Here is a 22,323-nt window from a genome sequence, read left to right as displayed (position 1 = left end):
CCGGGGGAGGGTCAAAGGGAAAATGCCTGGCTAAGCAGCATAAATCGTGTGCGGTATGGTTGCATGTTGCAACGTCTGATAGGAGCACAATAGTTGGATCAGCCTCAATGGTGGCCTGTTAGGAGTACCTTTTGCTAAATGGAATTCAGATTTTTTGCATGCCTGAATGAAGTATGGAATTGATTAAACATGAAGCGCCATAAGTGAATCAGTTAGGTTTCAATAAACCCATCAACAGCAGAAGGCACTTCTAAGAACATCTACTACCTGGATATGGGGTTGATTTAGTAAAAATTGTGTACCTTTTTCATTTATAAGACAATTTTAATGATTAGTAGCTTATTTTGTTGGGAATTAATGTCACTAAAGAACTAAAGTCTTAAAATATAATCAGCCCAGCAGAATGCACTTCCAAGAACATTTTATACTGGGTCCTACTATGATATAGGGTTGATTTACTAAAAATTGTGTACCTTTGTCATTCATGGGACAATTTGAATGATTAGTAGCTTATTTTGTTGGGAATTAATGCCACTAAAGAACTCAAGTCTGAAAACAGGATCATGCCATACAAAAAATAATTTTATAAAAGACAAAGTTGAAGAAAAATTGTAAAGGAGAGCTTTGGCTCGAAGATATGTACATATCATATCAGAAATCATACAATTTTCTTTTGAGCCCATCCATTGTTTTGGTTATCGAATCTACAAATGCCGAAAAGTCACCAAATTCGAGGTTTTTGAATATCTAAAAACCATTTTGGCAGCATATGGCAAATTCCAAGTATGAGTACATAACTTTTTTATAGTGCAAAGTACACTTAAGTTCGGCTAACATCTTCGAATAGTAGTTCGTTCAGCAATTCCTTGTCAAAGCCAGGTGAATGTCTAATGCTCCCCCGCCGGTTGCACCTCGATGGCACAATTAATGTCTTGTCAGGCAAATGGCTCCCCTGACACGATGGTGGGGCCAAAACAGTCGCTGATTATTAGAGGAAATGCCAATAAATTGCAACATTGACGTCTCCCCAGGCCCCTCCACTCCACTCCTCGCCGCTTTACTACACTATGCGCCGGAAGCATGTGCGTGCGCTAAGTGCGGGCAAAGTTCAAAGGCGAGTCACACGTTAAACGCCCATTAAATTGAGTTTCGATATGAATGCGATATACCCCCGCCCACTCTTCGTGGCTAGGGGTCATGTGATTAGACTTGGCCTGGCCCGAACCAGGCTGCGGTCACGCCAGCCAAAAGTCGTGTCCTGCTCTTCCTTCGGCACCCTCCTCTTCGCCCGCACGTATCCCCATTGAGCCATAAATATTGGTAACAATCTAAGCACTGCGCCGGGTCAGGGCTCGTTGGCCCCAAAACCAGGGGAGGCGACGGGCAGTTTGAGGTGCGAAAAGTCGCACTATAAGCCCGGGACACACACGCCATCTGGCAGGCGCCAACCTGCCCCCAATCCTCCGACACCTTACCGCTCATGCCTCCTAACCTGCCAGCACCCTTCCTCTTTCCTAGAGTCGTTTTAAATCGCTTCAAAATTGGTTTTCAATTTTTAAACGCCTCTTGCCGGCTCCAGGCTATCGTCTGGGTAGGTGCCACATCGCTCCCGCTCCCTTCCCCGCCCCCGTCCCGCGGTCCTTGCGTGCCTTTGCGTCTTGTCCAACACCACCGATGCCATGCCATACCATACCCCTTGCCACGACTATGCCTGTATGCGTGTCGCTCTTATGTTTTATACATGATTTTTCCACGCGTTGGCCTTTGTTTCTGGCTGGGATTTTGTGGAGTAGTTTACTCCGGGTTCTGGCCCGGGTCCCTGGGTCCCATAATTCAAGTAGGGCGTTAATCTGTGACACCCAATCCCTGCGACGGGTACGGGGGCGACACACAGCCCACAACATATGTCGTTGCAACGACAGGAATGTGGATGGGGCAGCAGAGCAGCCGGAGGAGAGGATAGGAGTATGAGAAGTAGTTTTGTAGTTTGCTCTGCATTTTGTCGCCGATTGACAAATGGTACACACACACACACACACTCCAGAGGGTTAATTACTCAAAGGGTCAATCGATGTCTTGTGCGGGGGTTTATTACGCCTTTTGTTTCATCCTTTGTCCCCCCAGGACACCCAACTGGATCCTGTACGGGGTCTTCTTTTGAATGGATAATCGAATGTTTCCAAGCAGATGTTGCGGCAGCATGTTGAAGCAGCCCCACAGCAACATTTATACGTACTACATAATACATGAAATGCAAGTAAAATTCGTGTACAATTTTCAGGCCTTATATTTCTGTTTCCGGATTCTATCTGTGAATCTTTCGATAGATATAGATAGATATACATATATAATAAATTCCATAAATGTTAAGAAATTCATTATTCCCTGCGGATTCCATTTCTTCAGGAAAAAAACCATTCTAATCATAATCTGACTTGGGATTACTCATAATCAAAAGTAAGAACTGCATAGAAGTTTTTGGTTTTTTTCAAGTTTTTTTTATTCATTTTTTTTGTTGTTTTAGTTTTTCTACTCATTGTTTTTAACATTTTTTTTGTGTTGGTAATTTTAAAAAATTTTTTGTATTTTTTTTTTGTTTACGTTAGTTTAGAAATTTTTTGCATTTTCCGTTTTACATAAACATGCATACATACATGTGTGTTGTATATATATGCATCGCTATAATTAATTATTAATATAATAATAGTAGTAAATATTACTCTTTATGGTTTAAACTATCACGTTTTTCACAATAATCTTGTCCTTCATTATTTTATTTAGTTATTTCTCTTAGTTTTTTTCTCACGTATCGTATTTTTCAATATTAAGATTGCTTACAAAATTACTGTTAATAGATTTTCCATTGTTTTCATCTCGTAGGTTGGTTGGTAACGTTTCTCGTATCATATCATATCATATCATATAGATTTAAGTGTAAACTAATTATATAAAAATTGAAAACTTAAAGGGCACAGATGTGGGGGTAATGTGTGGCGTCTGGTTCAATCATTATAATTCTATAAGTAATAAACTAAAGTCAACACTTCATGTGAAAAACAGAATAGTTGTGGCAAAAACTATATATAATCATGCAACAGCCTAATGAATTGTCGTCGGACATCAAGCGATGTGCATCTAAATAGATAGGTATACAGATTGATAGTTAGATATATGTAGGTATACCTATATCTATATTATTGGTAGATCATTAAGCTCGTATAGCAGCGTTTGGCCAATAGGTGTCTGAGGGATTGCGTGATTTTAAAATTGATAAGGCGACATTTTAAAAAGCAGAAGAAATATATTTACAGATATCTAATGTGTGTATAAAAAAATAATATTTAATGAAAGGGTTCTTTGCACTTTTTTCATTTTTTTGTGGGCGGGGAGGGGGTTTATGGGGTGTAGGGTGTATTTGCTTAGGCTAGATGAGCGAAGCATATTATCGAGGAGCTGATAGATCGATCGATTGTGTATTTCATTGATTTAGGCTCTTGAGGAATTATTTCAGCCGACCGAGAGTTTTGCAAACTGCTCGACTGTATCTGATCCGGCGGCATCGAACTTAACTTCACAGTTCGTAGCGTTATATTTTCGCTTTAAAGTCGGATGCTGTCCCTATATGTATATATTTATGATATTGTAGATATACGCGCAGATATATGGATAAATATCAGTATTAAGCTTACATTTGATTTCTCACGTTTTTTGTAAATGTTTTTTAATGATTTACCAACTAGACGAAACAAATTTCGTTATATTTTACGATTGATTTTCTTTTCGATTCGCATGATCTGCTCTGCCTTATGTTCTCTAGAAGTTTCTTTCTCCGAACTAAAAAAAGTAACAAGTGAAAAAAATAAACGTAAATAATAAATGGTTTTTTTTTTTGACATGCTTCTAAATGCTTGGCGGGGTACGAAGTTTTGAGGTGTTTTTTTTCCACTTTTTTTTGTAAGACCAATGCGACGATAGATTGACAGACTTGGGGGCAGTGTGTAAAGGCTACGGTCTACGGTTCGGTCTCCGTTTTCCCCGGCTCTAATTCCGATTGCGATTGGGTTTTGCTTTAAATGCTTACATAACTAAAATTCGCTGGCACTTGAGCCCCGCATGCCTCAATTGGGTGTGTAGTGTAAGGGTTCTCTCGTTGTCTCTTAAACAAATTACATTACATTTGCGCTTAGGTCACACACAGGGAAAATAATAATAATAATAATAAGAATATATATATATTATTATATATAAGGTGCTCTTGCGCGTATATATATGTATGTATATACGGTTTCGCTTTAATTTACAAAATGTTTTTATTTTAATTCAGATCATTTGGTTTTTGATGGTTTATATTAAACTTTGTTTCGTTTCGTTTCGCTTTGCTTTGCTTTCCTTTCACTTTTCGTTAGGGGAATATGTTATTTAAGGGATTATCGTTATTGGTTTTAATTTTGTTTTCACACCGTACAACAGTTGATGGGCATTACGTCTATTTTATAACGCTCTGCTTCAAGTAGGAAAAAAAAGATCCGATTTAGAGAAAAAAAAAAACAGAATATTCAACAAACAAAATATAATAATTATTATAATAGTCATTCAGATCATGGCTGATTGGCACTGGGACCCCCGCTTAGTGGCTGCCGAGTGTTTTGTCACTGTATTTCTGTATCTGTGTATGGGGTGTATCTGCATCTGTGTGTTCGAACAGCTAACATTGAGCACTTCATAAGCTACATTTTTCTTTTCAAGGGACTGCAGACAAAAAAGAAAAAGGAAGGTATCATAATCATTATTACTACTAAAACCAACGCGTTGGGTAAATTGCAAAAAACAAAATTTCAAAACATTTTACTTAATTATGCTACTAAAGAGGCCACACTGACACGCCTCTTTCCCCATTTTACGCCTGACTTGAACCGACTACAACTACTGCTGCTTCTACAGACGAATAATAAGAATGAATAGTGAACAAAAGAGAGGAGGAGTGCTCCCAACTAAGTCGCAAAATAACTTATGTCTAATCGAAAAAATGTGTCTGCATTTTTATGTTTTCTACTTCTGCGACGATGACGAGGACGACGCTGATGCCGTCGCTGCTGATGCCGCCATAATCGCTGGCGCTGTTGTTGTTGCCGCTGCTACTGCTGCCGCCGATGTGGAGGCCCGCACTGAGTTATTTGTCTGTGATATGCCCTGAGTCTGCTGCTTGGGCTTCTGCTGCTGATGATGCTGACGCTTGTGTGCCGCCAGGCCCGAATTGCTGCCACCCCGTCGCAGCTCGTGTTGCGATCCTTGATTGCGATGGACCACCTGCGGCTTGTTGCCCAGCGAACCGCTACGAGTGCGCACTGTGCTGCTGCCAAAGGAGCCGGTGCGCCTGCGGTTCTGGTTACCGCCGTATCCCTGATAATATTGCTGTTGTTGGTACTGGTGCTGCTGCTGTTGTTGGTGCTGCTGCTGCTGCTGGATCAAACGTCCCACATAGTCACTGCGATTGGTGATGGTGGTGTTCAAGCGACGACCACCAGCCGCGATCACGGCGGTGCCATCGCTCTCGGACACACTGCGATGCCTGTTGAGCTGCCGTCCGGGATGCAGGCTGCCCACACCCTGCAGCATCTCATCGATCTCTGGCGCCACCACACGGAAATCTTCGATGGTCTTGAAGCTTTTCAGATAGTCGGCCAGCTTGGGCTGAACCTCCAGCTTTTCCCTGTTCTTGTAGTACTTGAGGAAGGCCCAGAACTTCTCGAGGCCATACAGTTGACCTGCCACAAGAGGAGAAAAGTTAATAAAAGTTCAAATTAGAGGAGAATCCCAAATGATGCTTACCCGTCTCGTAGTCGGCCACGGTCTCGTCCTGGAAATCCAAATAGATGCTCGGCCTGAACTTCCTTTCCAGCCCGTACGAGAAGAATCGGAACAGGCACTCCAACCCGTAGCGGAATCCGTTGCCGGCATCCTCCAGGGCCAAAGTACGGAACTCATTGTACATCGTCTTGTTGAAGTTCTCGCGCAGGAAGAACGACCAGAAGCGATAGAGGGTGTTCATCTCCTGCGACTGGCCAAAGCCCAGCCGGCGGCGCTCCTTGAGGCATCGCGAATGATACTTGTGATAGGCCTGTTGTGTGAAGTTGTTCTCCTTGAGCAGAGCATGCGATGGATGCTGGAAAACGGGCAGCGATTGCGGCACCGACGATCCGAACGAGCCATACGACGAGGTGGTGGGCGATGTGCCCGCCGACGAGCCCATCGAGGTTGTGCGCGGCCTATGCTCGACCGTGTCCAGCAGCCAGCCCACATGCGCCTCCACGGGCGGATTGGCCGTGTGGCGTAGCTTACGTTTGCGTGGCGTTCGCGGATCAATTGAGTGCGAATTGGGGGCAGCATAGAAGCGGGCACGACGGGACTTGAGCGTGGAGTTCAGCGTGGAATTGAGCGTAGTGTCACCAACCAGGGTGTCATCTGCATCCAGATCCTCCAGATAGGCTGGCGGCGGTGGTGGCACTTGCTTTTGCACGGCCGCACTCTTGCCACGATTGGGCACAACTCCGGTGGCAGCTAGCTTTTCGAAATCCGCCTGCGAGATCACATTGACGGTGCGATAGTCGGTCACCACATTGGTGGTGGTCCACAGATCCTCCTCGTAGTTGACCAGACCATCGTTAATGATATTCTCCAGATCCTGGGTGATTTTCGTGCGTGAGGTAAAGTCGGCGGTGCGATCGTAGCCTTCGTGTTTGGGTGGCCGCCCCACCTGGGCGACAATCAGCAGCTTATTGATATCGCGATCGGCAAATTCATAATCGCTCTCGTCATCATCGGAGAAGTTTTCGGTGAAGTTATTGATGCGTCCGGTGGCGGGTATGGGGTCCATCAGCTCCTCGTCAAATTGAAAGTCTAGTTCTTCCTTTTCGGCATGGCACTGAGCGGATGGCGCAGCAGCTGTTTTGGAGGAGGAGGAGGAGGATTTCGAATTGGTGTTGGAGTAAGAAGCGTTGGCAGAGGATGTTTTCTTATTATTGTTGTTGTTGTTGTTGGTGGTGGTGGTAGTGGTGGTGGTGGTTGTAGTGGTTTTTGTGGTTGTGGTGACGGTGACAGAGGAAGCGACGGCAGCGGTGGCGGCGGACGACACAGAAACAGCAGCGGTGATTGTTGTTGATGAGGCGTTGTTGGATGGGGCGTTGTTGGATGCACACGAGGACGTGGTGGACGTGGACTTGGACGAGGTGGCGTTTGCGGTGACGGTGGTGTTTTTGTTGTTGTTGTTCGTTTTGACATTTTTAACAGTATTATTATTATAATTATTGTTGTTGTTGAGCGTTTGTGAAAGCGATTGTTGTTGTAGTTGTTGTTGTGTTGTCGTGGACGTGTTGTTGGTGGTGGAGGATTTAGTAGCATTTTCTTTTAAAGCATTTGTTTTCGAGCGTCTCTTTACCTCTTTCCACATGCCCTCCGGCTCCGCAACCAAAGCAACAGCTGCCCCAGCAACAGCACCAGCGCCAGCAACAGCCCCTGATCCGGTTCCGGTTCCGGTTCCTGTTCCTGGTCCCGTTCCAGTCTTCGGAGCCGCCCTCTTATCAGGCATTGGCTTAACACTCTCCGCCAGTCCGCTCAAATGTCCAGCCAGCTCTGCAGCACCGCCCTCCACCTGCTGGGTGAGCACACTGATGGCATTCACCGAATTGATCGTCGATCGCTGGTGCTGCTGCTTCTCCTGCAGCATCTTGGGCACCAGATTCTGAGAGTTGCGCGGCCGCGGCGGCGGCGGAATGCTGCTCAGTGGCTTGGTGGCCATTGCAGATGTGAGGATGGCGGGAGGTGAACTCTCCTCCGGTGCTGCATCCTCGGCATCCGCCCCAGTCTGCTGCTTCTCTGATGATGGCTTCTCATTCGTCTTTTGTTTTGACAGCGACGGCTGCTGCTGATCCTTGCCGGCAGCATCTGGTGCATCGCTGATGGGCCAAACGGTGGGCGTGGTCTTGGTGCGCACCTTGTAGCCCTCGAAAAGCTCTAGTTTATCCGATTCCTTGATGGCATTCACAATCAGGGCCACGTCTGTGGTCAGAGCGAGAACCCGATGGAACGAGGCGATCAATGTCACCGGTATATACCCTTCGGGGTCCATTTTGCGACGCAAAAAGAAGTCACCGGTAAGATTATCAGAGCTGAAATAGTATTCACTGGGGGGAGGAAACGGAAGAGAAAGTTCGAAAAAATATGGTATTAATCAGAGGATTAAGGGAGATCCTTTCGGTGTACTTACACTTGCTTCTTGAGTGCCTCCTTGACGCTGTTGGCATCCATTTCGATATAGGAGGCTGGCACATTGCCAAAGTAATGGGTGCCCATGAGCACGTACGTGGATTGGGCAGAATCTGCGCCAGCCGCGTCCGCTGGCAAAAAGCTTGCATATTCGCCCGAAGCTAGCAGATGGCGTGGTATGCGATTAGTCGGACGACCTGGTCCCTGTCTTGTGAATCCACCCCGGCCCTGCCGCCCGCCCCGGTACGGCGTGCGGAAGCGTCGCGGTCCCCGCACCACGGCACTTGCCCCGGCACCGCCTGCTGCTGCTGCCCCTGGGCCGCCCGAGCGTTGCTCATCGTAGGGAACTGCATTGGTGCCGGCGCTGCCGCTGCTACGCCAGGAATCCACGCGCTCGGTCGGAGCAGTCGTGGTGCGGGCAATGTACGGATGCCGGCCACTGTGTGGCCGTATGGACTCCGTTGCTGCTGCTGCAGTAGCATCGGCTCCATCTCCACCCCGACCATTGGCTGGCGCCGGCCCCCGTTCGTGGTAGACACGCGGCGGGCGTCGCTGATCGACGCCATCGTCGCTGAGTCGACGATGGGGTCGGCCGCCAATGGGCTTAGGGCGACTGGACTTGGCCAGATCGATTTGCAGCGGACGCCACTTGTGCTTGGGTATCTTTTTGTTGACGGCAGAGCCGGCAAGGGGGCCAGCAGCTGGTGCAGTGGCACTGCCAGTGGATAGTTCGCCTTCTCGCTGGGCTTTGGCATCATGGCTCGTGCCGGCTGTAACTGTTGCTGGTCCTGCAGATCCTGTGGTAGTGCTGGCTGTGCCGACGGCTGTAGCTTGGCTGCTACTGCTGCTGCTGCTGCTGCTGCTGCTGCTGTTGGTGCTGCTGGAAGTGGCGCCTGCGACGTTAGACTCTGTGGCAACTTCACTTGTAGTGACGCTGGTTGCGGGTGCTGCTTTAGCTGGTTGCTTTTTCGTTGGGTTGCGTTTGGGTTCGTTGCTGGTGGCTTTGCCACTGCCAGAAATTCCTCCAATAAGCGTCGGCCAATCACCAACGTTGCTGAAATCGCTGGCCTACATACACAGGAAGGAACGGGGGAAGGGAAGGGCTTTCAGTTGTTGCTTCTGCTGCTGAGGACACCTCATGATGTTGACTCACCTTCTGGTTGACCTTCTTCTTGTCCTTTACCACGACTTTGGCAAGTGCATCCGCTTGACTGGCATCCACTACTATATGGTTATTTTTTGGGTGGGGGTGGATAAGAAATGCAAAGCGTTTATAAATAAATAATCAGGCCATTCAACATACTCTCACAGAGCATTACAGAGAGAAAAATCTGTGTGTGTGTGGGGGAGAGCAAAGTCACATGGCGGATGGCATAGGGCTCGTTCTTTTCGCCGCTGGGAGTTCGCTGCTGTCCAGCAAACACGAGGCATTTTTTCAATAGTCTGTCTGCTTACATATATTTTCTGGCAAGAAACTGAAGATTTCCTGCCCTCCCCTACTGAGATGCTCTATGGCGCACTTGGTTTTTGAATTTAATTGATGTAGTGTCCATCTATTGCCATTCTATATATCTTTTGAACACTCACCAGTTGTTGTGGTTGCCTCAGTGATGGGGGCTGCTGCTGCGGTTGGTGCTACTGCTGTTGCTGGGGCTGTGGTTGCCGCTGTGCTGCTTCTGCCGCTGCTGCTTGTTGCTGTCTGTGTAGTAGTCGTTGTAGTAGTAGTTGATGCTGCCGCTGCTGCTGCTGCTGATGCTCCCTGTTGTGGCTGGGATTGTTGTTGTTGTTGTGTCTTTTTGTTGGGTTGGCTGCTGCTTCCGCTGCCGGTAGTAGTCTGTGCGCCTTGGTTAGTATTATTATTGCTAATATTATTATTGCTGGCAGTCGTCTGCTTGGTTTGGGATTGCTGCTGCTTTGGCTGCAACACACGCTTGTCCAATGGAGTGGTTCCTGCCTTGGGGCTCGACGACTGTTTTGCTGATATCTGTAAACACACACACAACATAACACCAAATAAGAGATATGTATACAATATCTGAGAATATGCAAATTTTCCACTGCCTGATAGTTAGATCATGACACATGCGTCGTCTTGGGTTTCACTCCCAAAAACAAACAAACAAAAAATCAATTCAACTTCGTTTTAGGAGTCTCGACACCCTACACTTGGCCAACCCGACTCCCCCTGTAGCCCATTGCTTCACGCGCAGCTTGGATCCGATTCTAACCTCAACCTCTGGGCCAAGAGAAGCCTCTTCCCCTCTTATGCTGGGGAGTGTCCCTAACCCAGTTTCGGTTCATTGCAGGGGCCAACGCGCACATCACGTTATATGGTATACAATATCCCCAGCAGTTCTTGGGAAACACACTATGATAATTACCTGAAAATTGGCTAATTAAAACAAGGTTTTTTTTCCATGGATATTTTCACTATAGATTTTCTTTGCTAATCGCTTAACGCAATGTTCGGTGTTTGTTTTTGCTTCAAATATAACACTTGTTCGCTGTTTTGTTGCTTTTCCACGGTACGGTTGGGTTAGCACAGTTGTGGGGGTTTTTATATGTTGACTTTTATTTAAACAATTGACAATTGACTGGAAATTCTTAACGTCCGTTCCGCTGAACTGCTTGTCGCGTTTTGTTCGCTTCGAGCATAGCAGAGCACCGACACGGCGGCGCTGCCGCTGCCTCTTATCCCCTTCCATCCATCATTGCCGCCTGTCCACGCGCTGCCTACGTGAGCAAAAGAAAAGCAAGGCGCACAAAGAAGCAGAGAGGCAGAAAAGGAGGCAGGGCAGAGAACAACAACTGCACAGTGAGTGAGAGAGAGGCAGAGAGCAAGAGCGAAAGCAAACACAAAAACAACAACTGGTTTTTACAGCGCAACCATAAAAACAAGAGAGAAGCTACCTTTGGGGTTCGAATCACTTGATACCCTTCCAAGTCGATGTGTACTATGATATTTGCACGTCATATATTATATGGCAGCCATATAGTGATACGTTTTTGCACCCCTTGTTATTTATTTACTTTACTCAGAGCGTCTAACATTCGGTCCACGCATAATACCCTCTCCCAGGGTATTGAAATATACGCCGATTCAAAACAAAAACAAAAAACAGCCCATATTTATGCGCCGGTTTATGGATGCGTATGAGAGAGTGAGAGCGAAAAACCGACAAGCAGAGCGGTCAGAGCGTGCGCCAGAAGAGTGACGACGCAGACAAGTAATGCCGGGCGAGAGAGAGAGAGCCAACGCAGGCCGGGCACCCTGTATGCATACAGGTTTTCTCTCTCTCTCTCCCTTTAAGTGCGTACGTGAGATGAAGTGTTTATCCAATTTGAGTTTTGTTTTTATACGCTTTTTCTATATATGCATACGCCCAATATCCAAGCTTTTGATATTATTGTTTTTGAAAGTTCAAACACCGACAAGACCTCACCCAAACAGGTACCAAATCGGATTAACAAAAGATCTTCGCCATCTCGCTCGCACCGTGCTGTAATTGTAACATTGGGAAAAAAGAGGCAGAGACAAAATAAACAACATGTGATTTTCGGCACGTAGGCCGCCAGGCGAAAAGGAGAGAGAGAGAGCGAGCGAGAGAGCGAGACCATGGCGACACACGGGTGGAAAAACTCCAAAATGAAGAGATTGAAAAGGAGGTTACAGAGAGAGAGAGGAGAGACCATACCATATGGAAAGTGGCTTTGTATACATCCTTTTTACAAGAAATAATTTTTAAAAAATCTAAAATTTTTAAAAATCTAAAATTATTCCTTTCAATGAACTAATGGATAACTTTTCTTAACGTGTATTCGAAGTATTCAAAAAATTTTCTAATTTTCCACGCATCCACTTAATGGACGAGTGCCAAAGCACATGTTTCTATAATTATACACTTTTGGGTATGTTTCTTATCGCAATAGACATTTTGAATCCGCCGGCATCAACGATGGATGACGCATGAGAGAGGTCATTAAAATATACTCAATAATTTTTCGATTAGAAGTATGGTATTCAAGGTCATTCGATAAGAAGTAGATTTATAGCTTCAAAAGTTACTTTTATTTGAAATTTTCTTAAATATATTTTATGTAATAAAACTTGGGACCATTTTGAAAAGAAAAATACTTAGTTTTTAGTCAAAAAATACTTGTTTTTTCAAACTATCTTGAGCTTTTCGTGTTTATACTATAGATTGTAATTAGCAAAGGCACATTCAAATATAAACAGACTGTTTTGGACTAGGTTTTGATATTCTAGATTATTCCACATTATTTAAAGATTTACAAAACATCAACTTGCCAATCAATTGAGCTTTATTCACTTTCGCTTATCACACTTTGCTATATTGTATATCTCCGAAATCAATAGATAAATGATAGGTTCTACAACGGGCGATCGCTGAAAGACAACTGAGGCGCCTGCATTGGAAAACTACTATTTTAAATGGCATTAGAATTGCGATCGGAGCCGACCAAGATAGCAACAAATGAAATCGTAAATAAATACAAATAGAAAAAAAGGTAAAAATAAAGCAAACAATGATCGGGACCAGGGACCGGATCGAAAGTTATAGAAACGTGCAAAAAGGCCAACATTCCCGAATCAAGTCAACCTTCTCTCGGGGTAAACAGTTGGGAGGTTAAAGGGGGGCACACCACATCAACAATTTTTTGCGTTTTAGAAAATTCAAATACGAGTAATAATGACGGTATGTAAAAATAGCCAGAAAACGTGGTTGAGTGGGAGATAGAGAGGGAGAATACCGATCAAGAGAGGGAGAGAGATAGTAAGTTGAGAGAGAGAGAGAGAGAGATAGATAGTTAGGTGAGAGAACAAGTATATTAAATCCCAGCTTTACATGAATTATATTTCCATTTATTTCAAAAAAGGTCGTTGTGATGCACGCAAACAAGTTAATGACTATTTTTCTCTTTACTTATTTCTATTTTTCTATTTTTAGTTTTATGGTCGATTAAATAAGCGATTACAATGAATGGCGATTGCTCAAAGACTCGCGCGAGGGGTGTAGAGAGTCGGCTCGGATCCGACTTCGTGGCGACGAACTCCAGCGACATCGCACAGCGACAGCCACTGATCTTGGGCTGTCGGTTTGAGTGGGTGGGCCGGCCGCATGGGCAGATCGGAGAGAGAGAGCGAGATAGAAGTTGTTATTGTCGCTGGCATCGAGTGGTGGAGCGGACTTTATTAAGTGCGTAGCAGGCAGAACTCTTATCGAGCCAACAATATGAGAAGTAAACACAATAATAGCACGAGAAAGTGAAGTAGAACGAAGCTATCGACGTTCAAGTACCCTCTATGCCCCGACTATACCCGATTACAATGAATGGACAGTATTTTAACCGTAGAAATCATGAATTTCGATCATGATAGATCATGTCTTTATGGCAGTGTTATATGCGAAAGATGGTGACGCGAAGATTATTTAAATGAAATAGTTCGGAGATCATTATAAGATTTTTTAGTATTTCTAGTACATTCGAGTATTATATTTTCTTTCATACAAAATAACTAACTATTTTTGTTATTTTTTTTTACTAGTAATATTCTGAAAAAAATAACTTGAACTGTTGTAAGATCTTCCTCCGTTCTTTTGGTATTTTTAGTACATTTGAGTATTCAAATATTATACTTAACTATTCATTTACTCTAGTATTTTATTGCATTATATTTTTGGTATTTTTACTAGTAATTTTCCGGAAAAAAAATTACTTTAACTGTTCTAAGATCATCCTTCATTCTTTTGGTATTTCTTCGAGTACTCCATAATTTGTTCCATTTATTCCTGTTTTATTTTCCTACAAAAGAACTTTTACTTTTCCGAGAACATTCTTCGTATTTCTAGTACATTTAGTTTTTTTTTAGTTCTGTATCTTTTAAAGCATCCGAATACTGGTACATATATGTAGATGCTCGGTATTTATCCTATTCCAATCTAAGCGAATAAAATATAAATTATAGTTGAATCGAATGGAAACCGTGAAACTAGAGCACCTGCAATGCCAATGAATTCCAAGTTTCATTCTTATCGGCTATATACGTATATTTACTTTGAAAATAAATAATTGCACATTTAATATTTGAGGTAGGTTTTACAGCACGTTTTGGTAGGTTCAGGCTTATTTGTGACTAATTGGAATCACAAAATGAATAGTGTAAGGGGCACTAGTTGATTTCTATCACCAGATGAACTAACTTTATAGTTTAAATTACATAAAAGATAGATAGAATGTCCTTCAAAATACTTTATTATATATAATATGAATATGTACATTTGTATACCAGTAGCTGCCCAAAAGCAATATGGCGCGCAAAAAATAAAGTTTGCTCACTTTTTCGGTAAATAATTACTCAAAAAATCAACAAGTAAACAACTGATAAGAACTGCTGCAGCGCCTTTTGAAAGCCAAGACAAACAAATGGCACATGAGGGAGTCGACACTGGGACAAACAGACCCCACGGGGCGGGCACCTCCTTATATACAAAACTATAGATACTGCCGAGTACATATGGCAACTTATCAGTCAGCAATGTTTAAGTTGCATCAAAACGGGTAAGGGTTGGGGTAAGGGATCATTTTTGAAGGCATCACAAATAAAAAACTCATCTGTTGAACCAAATAAATATCGTATAAAGCAATCAATCCAAAAACCTTATTTTAAGTTCAGGTAAACAACAAAGTACAGTACCTATCGAATGTTATCGAATAAATTGAGTTGCCAAGGCCGATATCTTATCTTATAATATTTTGTTGATTTGATTTCGCTTTTTCTTCAAAGTGTTTATACTTTTCACAAGGCCGCTACATATACTATCGATTGACTACCGGTGCCGACAACTTAATCCCAAAACTCATTTATTCTTTTGGTATTGCCATCTAGTGGTACATAAAAGACGATCAAGAAAAGATAACTCAAGAACATACTACAATTAATGTTTTAAAATCTACACAACTTTGCCCATAAAATGATCTGATGATATTATGGTTAACGATCATATGAAAAACTATAATTAATGAAAAGAAATTGAATAAAGAACTCTTATCAAAAGAAAGAAAATATAATAAGGAATTAATATCCGAAGATGGAAATGGTATAAGGAACTCCTATACAGAGAAAGGAAATGGTATAAGGAACTCTTATCCAAAGAAAGAAAATGGTATAAGGAACTCCTATACAAAGAAAGGAAATGGTATAAGAAACTCTTATCCGAAGAAAGAAGAGGAAAAAATAAATTCTTATCAGATTCGTTTCAGTCTTTTTCAATGACAACAGATGATGTTCGTTAAGATTTCCAGCACAAAGAAATAGGAAGTCCCCACAAGTAATGATCCGACAATGAAGGCAAAACGAATATGAAAATCCGGGACAAAAGGCATATACCGTACCGTATATATAATCCGATATAGTATGCAGTCTCAGCAGATCCCATTTACATACAGACATTACATAACCAGAGAAGTGGGTAATACATAAATAAGAGACCCGAAAACAAATGTAAAATTTTTGCATTCAAAATAATTTGAGAGCCAAGCGTAACTAAAAACCTTATAGAGAGGTATATAAATATTTCGAATGGTGAAGTGGAAAATATTCGCTCAAAGCATTAAATTTCACATCTGGGTTTGACTAATGAATACCCCACCGGGGACCTCGTCAACGATCTACAACGTGATAGCCAAAAAAACAAACGCCATGGCGACGTCAGCGACGTTAATTGAGACGGATTACAATTTTTAAGCCCCGATCGCCCTATAAAAGTTTATAAATAGAACGTAACTAGAGACCGGACTGTTGTTGTTTAATAATAAAAAACGAAAAGAAGAACAATAACAAATATGACGATCTATAAAATTAAGACGAGTGCATCCGTACTTCAATTTTCTTGGATTGCATTTGTAGAGTTTCCTTTGTCGTTTTGGATCAACAAGTATAATTTTTTAGTTGTGAATTTATATTATTTATAAAAAAAAATGTTTTAAAAACGTAAGAAAAAAATAAGAAAAAATCACTTGAAGATAAATTGATTTGCTTTTTCTTGGCTGGATTTTTACATATTTCTTAGCGTTTCCCTTAGAACCCCACGCCCCTGCCCATCGCTAGCTGTGACACACATTTCATTAATCTATGAATAAGTTCTAATATAATACATATATGTACACACACATCACACGAAACAGTCATTAAGTTGTTAAGATGATTGCATATATTTACTTTCGTTTTCATGTTTTTGATTGTTTTGTGCTTCTTCCTCTTGATTACTGTACTCGGATGGAAAGAGAACCAGAGAGAGGGTCTCGACAACTATCACTCTCTAATCACGCACACCACTCTAACGGAACAAATCAGCCTTACGAGACAACGTAAACGTAATGCTTTGACAGAACGAGAAATGGCACACATACGACACAGAGAGAGAGCGAGAGAGAGCGCACACACATACACTTTTGCACTCACGTCGCTGATATCAACAAGTGTATATATACCACATATACATATGTACGTCAAGTTATAACTTCCACGTTTTCAACGTTATTCTTTTCTGTATGTGTATTATTATAATTTCTTTATTTATTGTTAATCGCTTCGCAACAGTGGACCCAACCACACGTTAGGTGACTACGTTTTACGTGGCTGCTCCGAGAACACGTGCCGTTTTCGCGTGCTAATTCGCGATCACCACCGCAGCAAACACTTGCTAATAGCTAATAATAATATTTTAAATAATTAATATTCGGGAATGTTTTTCTCTCGTTTCTCATCTAATGGAAACAACCGGGCGGGCTACCGAACTCTTCAATGGAACACGTCAACGGGTACTGGCGTGGACTTTTGAATTTGGATACGCTTTACGCTGCCGCCGCGTTGCACTATTGCAGAGGCAGAGGCGTGAAACGTAGACGTCGTGTTTTGGGCTAAAACAAGAATTGAACCAAAGCAAGCCCAATCGGTTAAGACAACATGACATTTGAAAAGAACAAAACAAAAGAAACATAATTAAGGCAAGATATAAAAGCAGTATGCTGCTTTCCACATGCAAATTGAACTGCTTCCTTTTACGTTTGATGCTCTCCAACACAGTAGATTGCTCTCAGTAACGGAGTAAACAGCTTGCTTTCAGTAACGGATCCAACTGCTTGCTATCACTAATGGAGTGAACTGAACTGCTTGCTAACAGTAATGGAGTGATCTGCTTGCTGCCTGTAGCCTGTAGACCGATATCAGCGGAAGCAAATCGTAGGGGAAGCAGTTGCTCGCCTTGGCAACAGTTGGACAAGTCTCAAAGAGAAGGTATAAAATAAAGCTTCTTCTTCTTTTGTGGTTGTTGTTTTTGCTTCCTAGTTAGTCGGAAATTAGCATATGCAAAAGAATGTCAAAAGTGAGCTACTGATTTGCATTGGAGCAGAGGGGGGTGGTTGAGGGGGAAACCAAGAAACGTGATAGAAAGCAAATCCCTAACTCGTTACCAGCTCTAACTTTCCGGTAGAAAGAAAAATTAGCCACGCCTTCTTTTGTTCGAAATGGATTTCCCTTTATTTCACCTTTTTTTTACTTCTCTGCTTTATGCTTACGTTTCGTTTGGGGTGGGTGGGTAAAATACAGATATACGGCTGACCTTGACATTTATTTTTAGTTGCAAAATATATTTTACTTTTTCTCTCGTTCGCTGCGACAACCAACAACAACAAAATAACAGATGCCAAATGGAATAGAAATTATTAAACAACAAAAAATAACTAAAACTAAAAAGAAAGAACATGAAAAGGAAATTGAAAGAATTAAACAAGAATAAACATGTCTATAAAAAAAACCAACAAACAAGCCAAAGGGGGAGGGTGGGCCGGCGTCTTTTTTGCCATTTTCTTTTCATTTGAGCATTGCATAATACACAAAAAATAAATAAAAAAATAAACGAAGCGCAACAAAAAAGGTTTGTGTGTGTTTGTTTCTCTCTTTCTTGATTCTGTTCTTTTTGCTTTGTTTTGGCAAATGTTTTTGGTTTTTTGCTATTCGTTTCGTATATTATGCAATTTATCTATGAGATACAATTTGGTAATCTTCGTGGGGCCAACAACAACAAAAACAACACCGCGAAACGGAAAACGTGTTTCCATTACGCTTCTTCGGGCTGTTTGCCTTGCATTCGTGTTCATCAGCTGGCTTGCTTTGCTATGTCGCTTCGTCTATGTCATTCTACGCACATTTGTTTACCAACAGAAAACGTACACACACACACACACACTGCATGCAGAGCCACACACACATGTATCATGTATGGACATTGTTTTTACGTTCCATTCCATCACATTTTAAGACGCAATTCCGACAAAAAGAAAAGGAAAGCAAAACAAAAAAAATCAAAAACAAAATCAAAATGTAACCCGAGAAAAACGTGCGCATCGATTTGAATAGTGTTGCCTAATACCGAAAATTGGTGGGGGTGGAGGTGGGGACATCCCCAAAATCCCTATGGAATTAGCAAAGAAAAATTACTGCCTCCAGGCCAAAAAAAGGGGAAAATAACGCATTCGATGACATAATCTCGAAGAGGATTGTTTTCCACCGAAAGGCAGGTTCCCTTATACCAAAACGGGACCTAAAAATAATCAATACTAAAGCCATACGACGGCAAGTGTTTCTAGTGAAATATTACGAAAATATTCAAATTCTTAGAACATTTGTAGATCCTCTAATTATAGAATAAATGAAACCACTTTCAGGCTCTGGGCAATTGGACAATTTAAAGAATTCCTTTACTCACCTTCCAGGCATTGACTTTAGGCGGTGGCGCTGCTACGAATCGCTTGGGTGGAGGAGCTACTGCAGCTGGTGCTGCGCCTCCGGCTGCTGCTCCTGCGGCCGCCTGCGATTCGCCGTCACCGGATTTGGCCTCGTTGCCGCTGCTATTGGCCTCGAGGCTAGCACTGGGTGAGGTGTCTGATTTGCGATCCTTGTGTTGTACCTTCCCACTGACGACAGCAGCTCCTGTGACGCCACCGGGTGCACCCGATTTGCGTGGACTGCCGCCGCGTGGAGCCCGTGGACGGACCGATGCCTTGCGATCGGTGGCCCCATCAGAGGCACCACCATTGCCATTGCCATTGCCATTTCCATTTCCATTTCCAGCTGGTCGTCTGCCGGGCTGCAGGGGTTTCTGATTCTGACCAGCGCCACTGCCTGGATGCTGTTGCTGCTGCTGCGGCCTGTCAATGCGCTGCTCACGGGGCTTGTCCTTGCGGGCCTTTTTGCGGTCCCGCCTATGATGGGATAGCACCGGCACAAAGTCATTGTTGTCGTCCAGTTCGGATGAGTTCTCGGCGGTATTGTCGCCACCGGCGGCAGCACGCTTCTCGCCGGTCAGCGCCAGGCTGACATTGCTGACTAGAGTTTCGCCAGCGGCTTCAGCGGCAGCGGTTTCCTCACTCCACGACTTGAGGCTCTTCAGATTTGGTTGGTTCTCCTTATTGTCGACGGCTGAGGATGAGGCAGCGGCAGTGGCAGCTGCAGTGGCGACTGGGACACCTCCCTTTTTGGTGTCCAGATTCTGGACAACGTTGGCATACGAGGTGCTGCTAGCGGCACTGGGTGTGGTGGCTGCGGTGGCACCGCCCACAACAGCGGCCCCAGAGGACGGCATCTCCTCCTTGCTGGACATGCTCCCTGGTTGTGGCTGTGCCTTCGTCTCCAGAGTAGGCAGCACTATGCGCTACTCCAGGTTCAGATGCTGGTAGCTGCTGCTGCTGTTCCTGCGGCTTCTGCTTTTCTGATCCAGGTACAGGTCGGTGCTCCTTGGTTGCTTCCTTGTCCTGTCACGATGATTCGTCGTCGTGTCAGAAAAATATTCCACTAGATCGATGCTGGAGGTTCTTCACACTGTAACGATGAGAGAGCGAACGTAATCAGGTTAGTTCATGGTTCTTGTTGTTGTTGTTGTTGCTGCAGCTGCAACTCACATAGATACATACACACACACATACGCATTCGTATACGCATACGCATACAGAGCTCTACTAATGCTGTGCACTTTGACCTTTTTAGCAGAGGACACACAGCAGAACTGGATAAATGTAGAGCCTCCCGAGCACGTCTATCATTATGCACTGGCCATAGTGGTGCTGATGAAGCCTCGCCTAGGCTGGGGAGCGCTACGAGGTTTGGGGGCACATCGCACACACACACACTCCACACCGCCTACAAGATCCAAAATTCAATGGCAGTTTTCACGCTGCTTTGCGAATCGGATTTCCACCTCTTGTTGGTTTTTCTGGACAGAGTTATAGCACCAGGCCAAAGGTAATGAGGCACGACAAATCGAAATGGAGGCGAGGCGAGAGCGCACCGACTGAAATGTATTATTATGCAGCAGGCAGCAGCCAGGCCAACGAGAAGTGAGGTTAAGACGTACCCACACTATAGAAGGCAGCCGCACACACAGACGAGGGCTGGCAAGCAGCGACGCCCTGTCCACTTGCTGGGCTTACGTTTCGGCTTACGTTACGTTACGCTGCGTTGGAGTTTAATCAGAAGCGAAACAGAACACGAACAAAAGACAATAACAAACGAGAGAGAACATGTGCAACAGTTGGTTGTTGTAATAATTGTTGTTGCGTGCTAGCAATAAACAAATGCTGGGAAATTGCAGTATCTGCCGATTATGCAATAACAATGCACTGCAAGCAGCAGCAGCTTGCAGCCCTGGCTGATAAACAGCTGATTGGACTGCAACTCGCCTCAGATTTCAAAAGATGCACGCGGGACACAACACAACCTAAAAGTATACCACACACACTAAACACTAATACGCACCAATAATGGAAATTCAAAATACGTGGAGTTGCTCCTATTCGGGTTGCAAAAGGGGACAAACAACAACTCGCGGAGAGCCTGCCACAAAAAGAAAAGAAAGAATTGTGGTACACAAATTCCCTTTCCCTTCTTGCCGACTTGTGCTTGTGCGCCGCGCTCTCACTGCTTTACACTACTTTGGCTCTGCTTTGCGTTCACTCTTCACTACGCACTTCTTACGCTGCTGATGTTGTTGTTGTTGTTGCTTTTGTTTCGTATGCTTTTGGCTTTTGCGGGTTTTCTTTTCTCTCTCACTCGTCGCACACTTTGCACTCGCCCTCTCGCTCACACTCACTCACGCGCTAGTGTGGTAGAACGTTTTGGTTACGAATATTACCCCGAATGTGATTTTTCACACAATTGTGTCGCAAATTAAAATGATGATTAATTGTTTGTCGTTACCGTGCAGTTGATCTAGCGATCTGCTATATTTCTGCAGCACTTTGCCGCATTATACCGCCGAAAAGAGAAATATTGTAAAATCTTGGTGCCCAGACATGTGGTTTTTCGGAAATTTCTGAACTCGAACATGTGCTGTCGCTGTTTACGGGCCGCGGCGAGAGGCGAAAGAGGCTGAATTCGTCAATCCGCTTTTGGGGGTACTCGCTGGGGCGCACTACTCGCTGGGAAACTTTTGAGGAAACATGGGGTATGGACAACAGGCAACGGTTCACAGAAAATGCAACGAGTTCCAGGTAAAATACACCCCTTTTGACTAACATACCTTGGAGACATAAAGCCTATTTTGCCTTCACGGTATTTTGTTCGTAAAACGAACATTGCAATTTTCTCTGTCTGTTTTTGCCTTTCGCCCATACACTTTTCAATAGGCCGTTCAAAATTACGACTCATTTATTCGTTGCAGAAGAGAGCTGCAGTGTGACCGCATACCATCGGAAATATACGCCGTAAATATCTTCTCATTTTCGAAACATGATGAAAAAAACGAACTAAGCCCGCTTAAGCCCCTCTATTAAAATAGTTCAACTACTTGAGGTAAATGTTCATTATTTTCGGTGGAATATTAAAATACTTATAATGGGATAATCGCTCTACGTCAAGGATTGGAAACCATATTGCTCAAATTTGATATTACTAGCTAGATAGAACATTTAGCCATGTCCAATTACTGAGCCTTTGTTCTACTTGACTGGTTTATTTTAAATGCTTGCTTTTATTGGATTTGG

The 22,323-nt window shown here is 43.6% G+C and overlaps 1 protein-coding gene across 7 annotated transcripts; it reads right to left on the bottom strand.

Moving 5' to 3' along the window:
* Positions 1–2,743: 2,743 nt before the first annotated feature.
* LOC108155843 (la-related protein 1) lies at positions 2,744–21,702 on the bottom strand. Of its 7 annotated transcripts, none has more exons than XM_033390221.1 (7): positions 21,098–21,696; positions 19,053–20,164; positions 9,850–10,246; positions 9,416–9,486; positions 8,264–9,330; positions 5,830–8,180; positions 2,744–5,765 (listed from the first exon to the last, which is right to left on the bottom strand). In XM_033390221.1, exons 2-7 carry the CDS (start codon positions 19,944–19,946, stop codon positions 5,050–5,052), a joined length of 5,496 nt encoding a protein of 1,831 aa, XP_033246112.1. In that variant the 5' UTR covers positions 19,947–20,164; positions 21,098–21,696; the 3' UTR covers positions 2,744–5,049. The 7 variants fall into 7 exon arrangements, with proteins under 7 accessions (XP_033246112.1, XP_033246115.1, XP_033246113.1 ...); XM_033390224.1 differs by having other exon boundaries at positions 9,416–9,483; XM_033390222.1 differs by having other exon boundaries at positions 21,539–21,696.
* Positions 21,703–22,323: the final 621 nt, after the last annotated feature.

The sequence above is a fragment of the Drosophila miranda genome, chromosome 2 (genome assembly GCF_003369915.1).
Source record: "Drosophila miranda strain MSH22 chromosome 2, D.miranda_PacBio2.1, whole genome shotgun sequence".
NCBI classification, from domain to species: domain Eukaryota; kingdom Metazoa; phylum Arthropoda; class Insecta; order Diptera; family Drosophilidae; genus Drosophila; species Drosophila miranda.
Note: the sequence above shows the minus strand (reverse complement) of the source record. Positions and strands in the feature narration are given on the sequence as shown.

Excerpts from the sequence above, each read along its gene's own strand:
- LOC108155843 (XM_033390221.1), bottom strand. The coding sequence starts at position 19,946 with ATGTCCAGCAAGGAGGAGATGCCGTCCTCTGGGGCCGCTGTTGTGGGC. Across the intron at positions 10,247-19,052 it reads CTAAAGTCAATGCCTGGAAG|ATATCAGCAAAACAGTCGTC; the intron begins GTGAGTAAAGGA and ends GTGTGTTTACAG. Across the intron at positions 5,766-5,829 it reads CGTGGCCGACTACGAGACGG|GTCAACTGTATGGCCTCGAG; the intron begins GTAAGCATCATT and ends CTCTTGTGGCAG.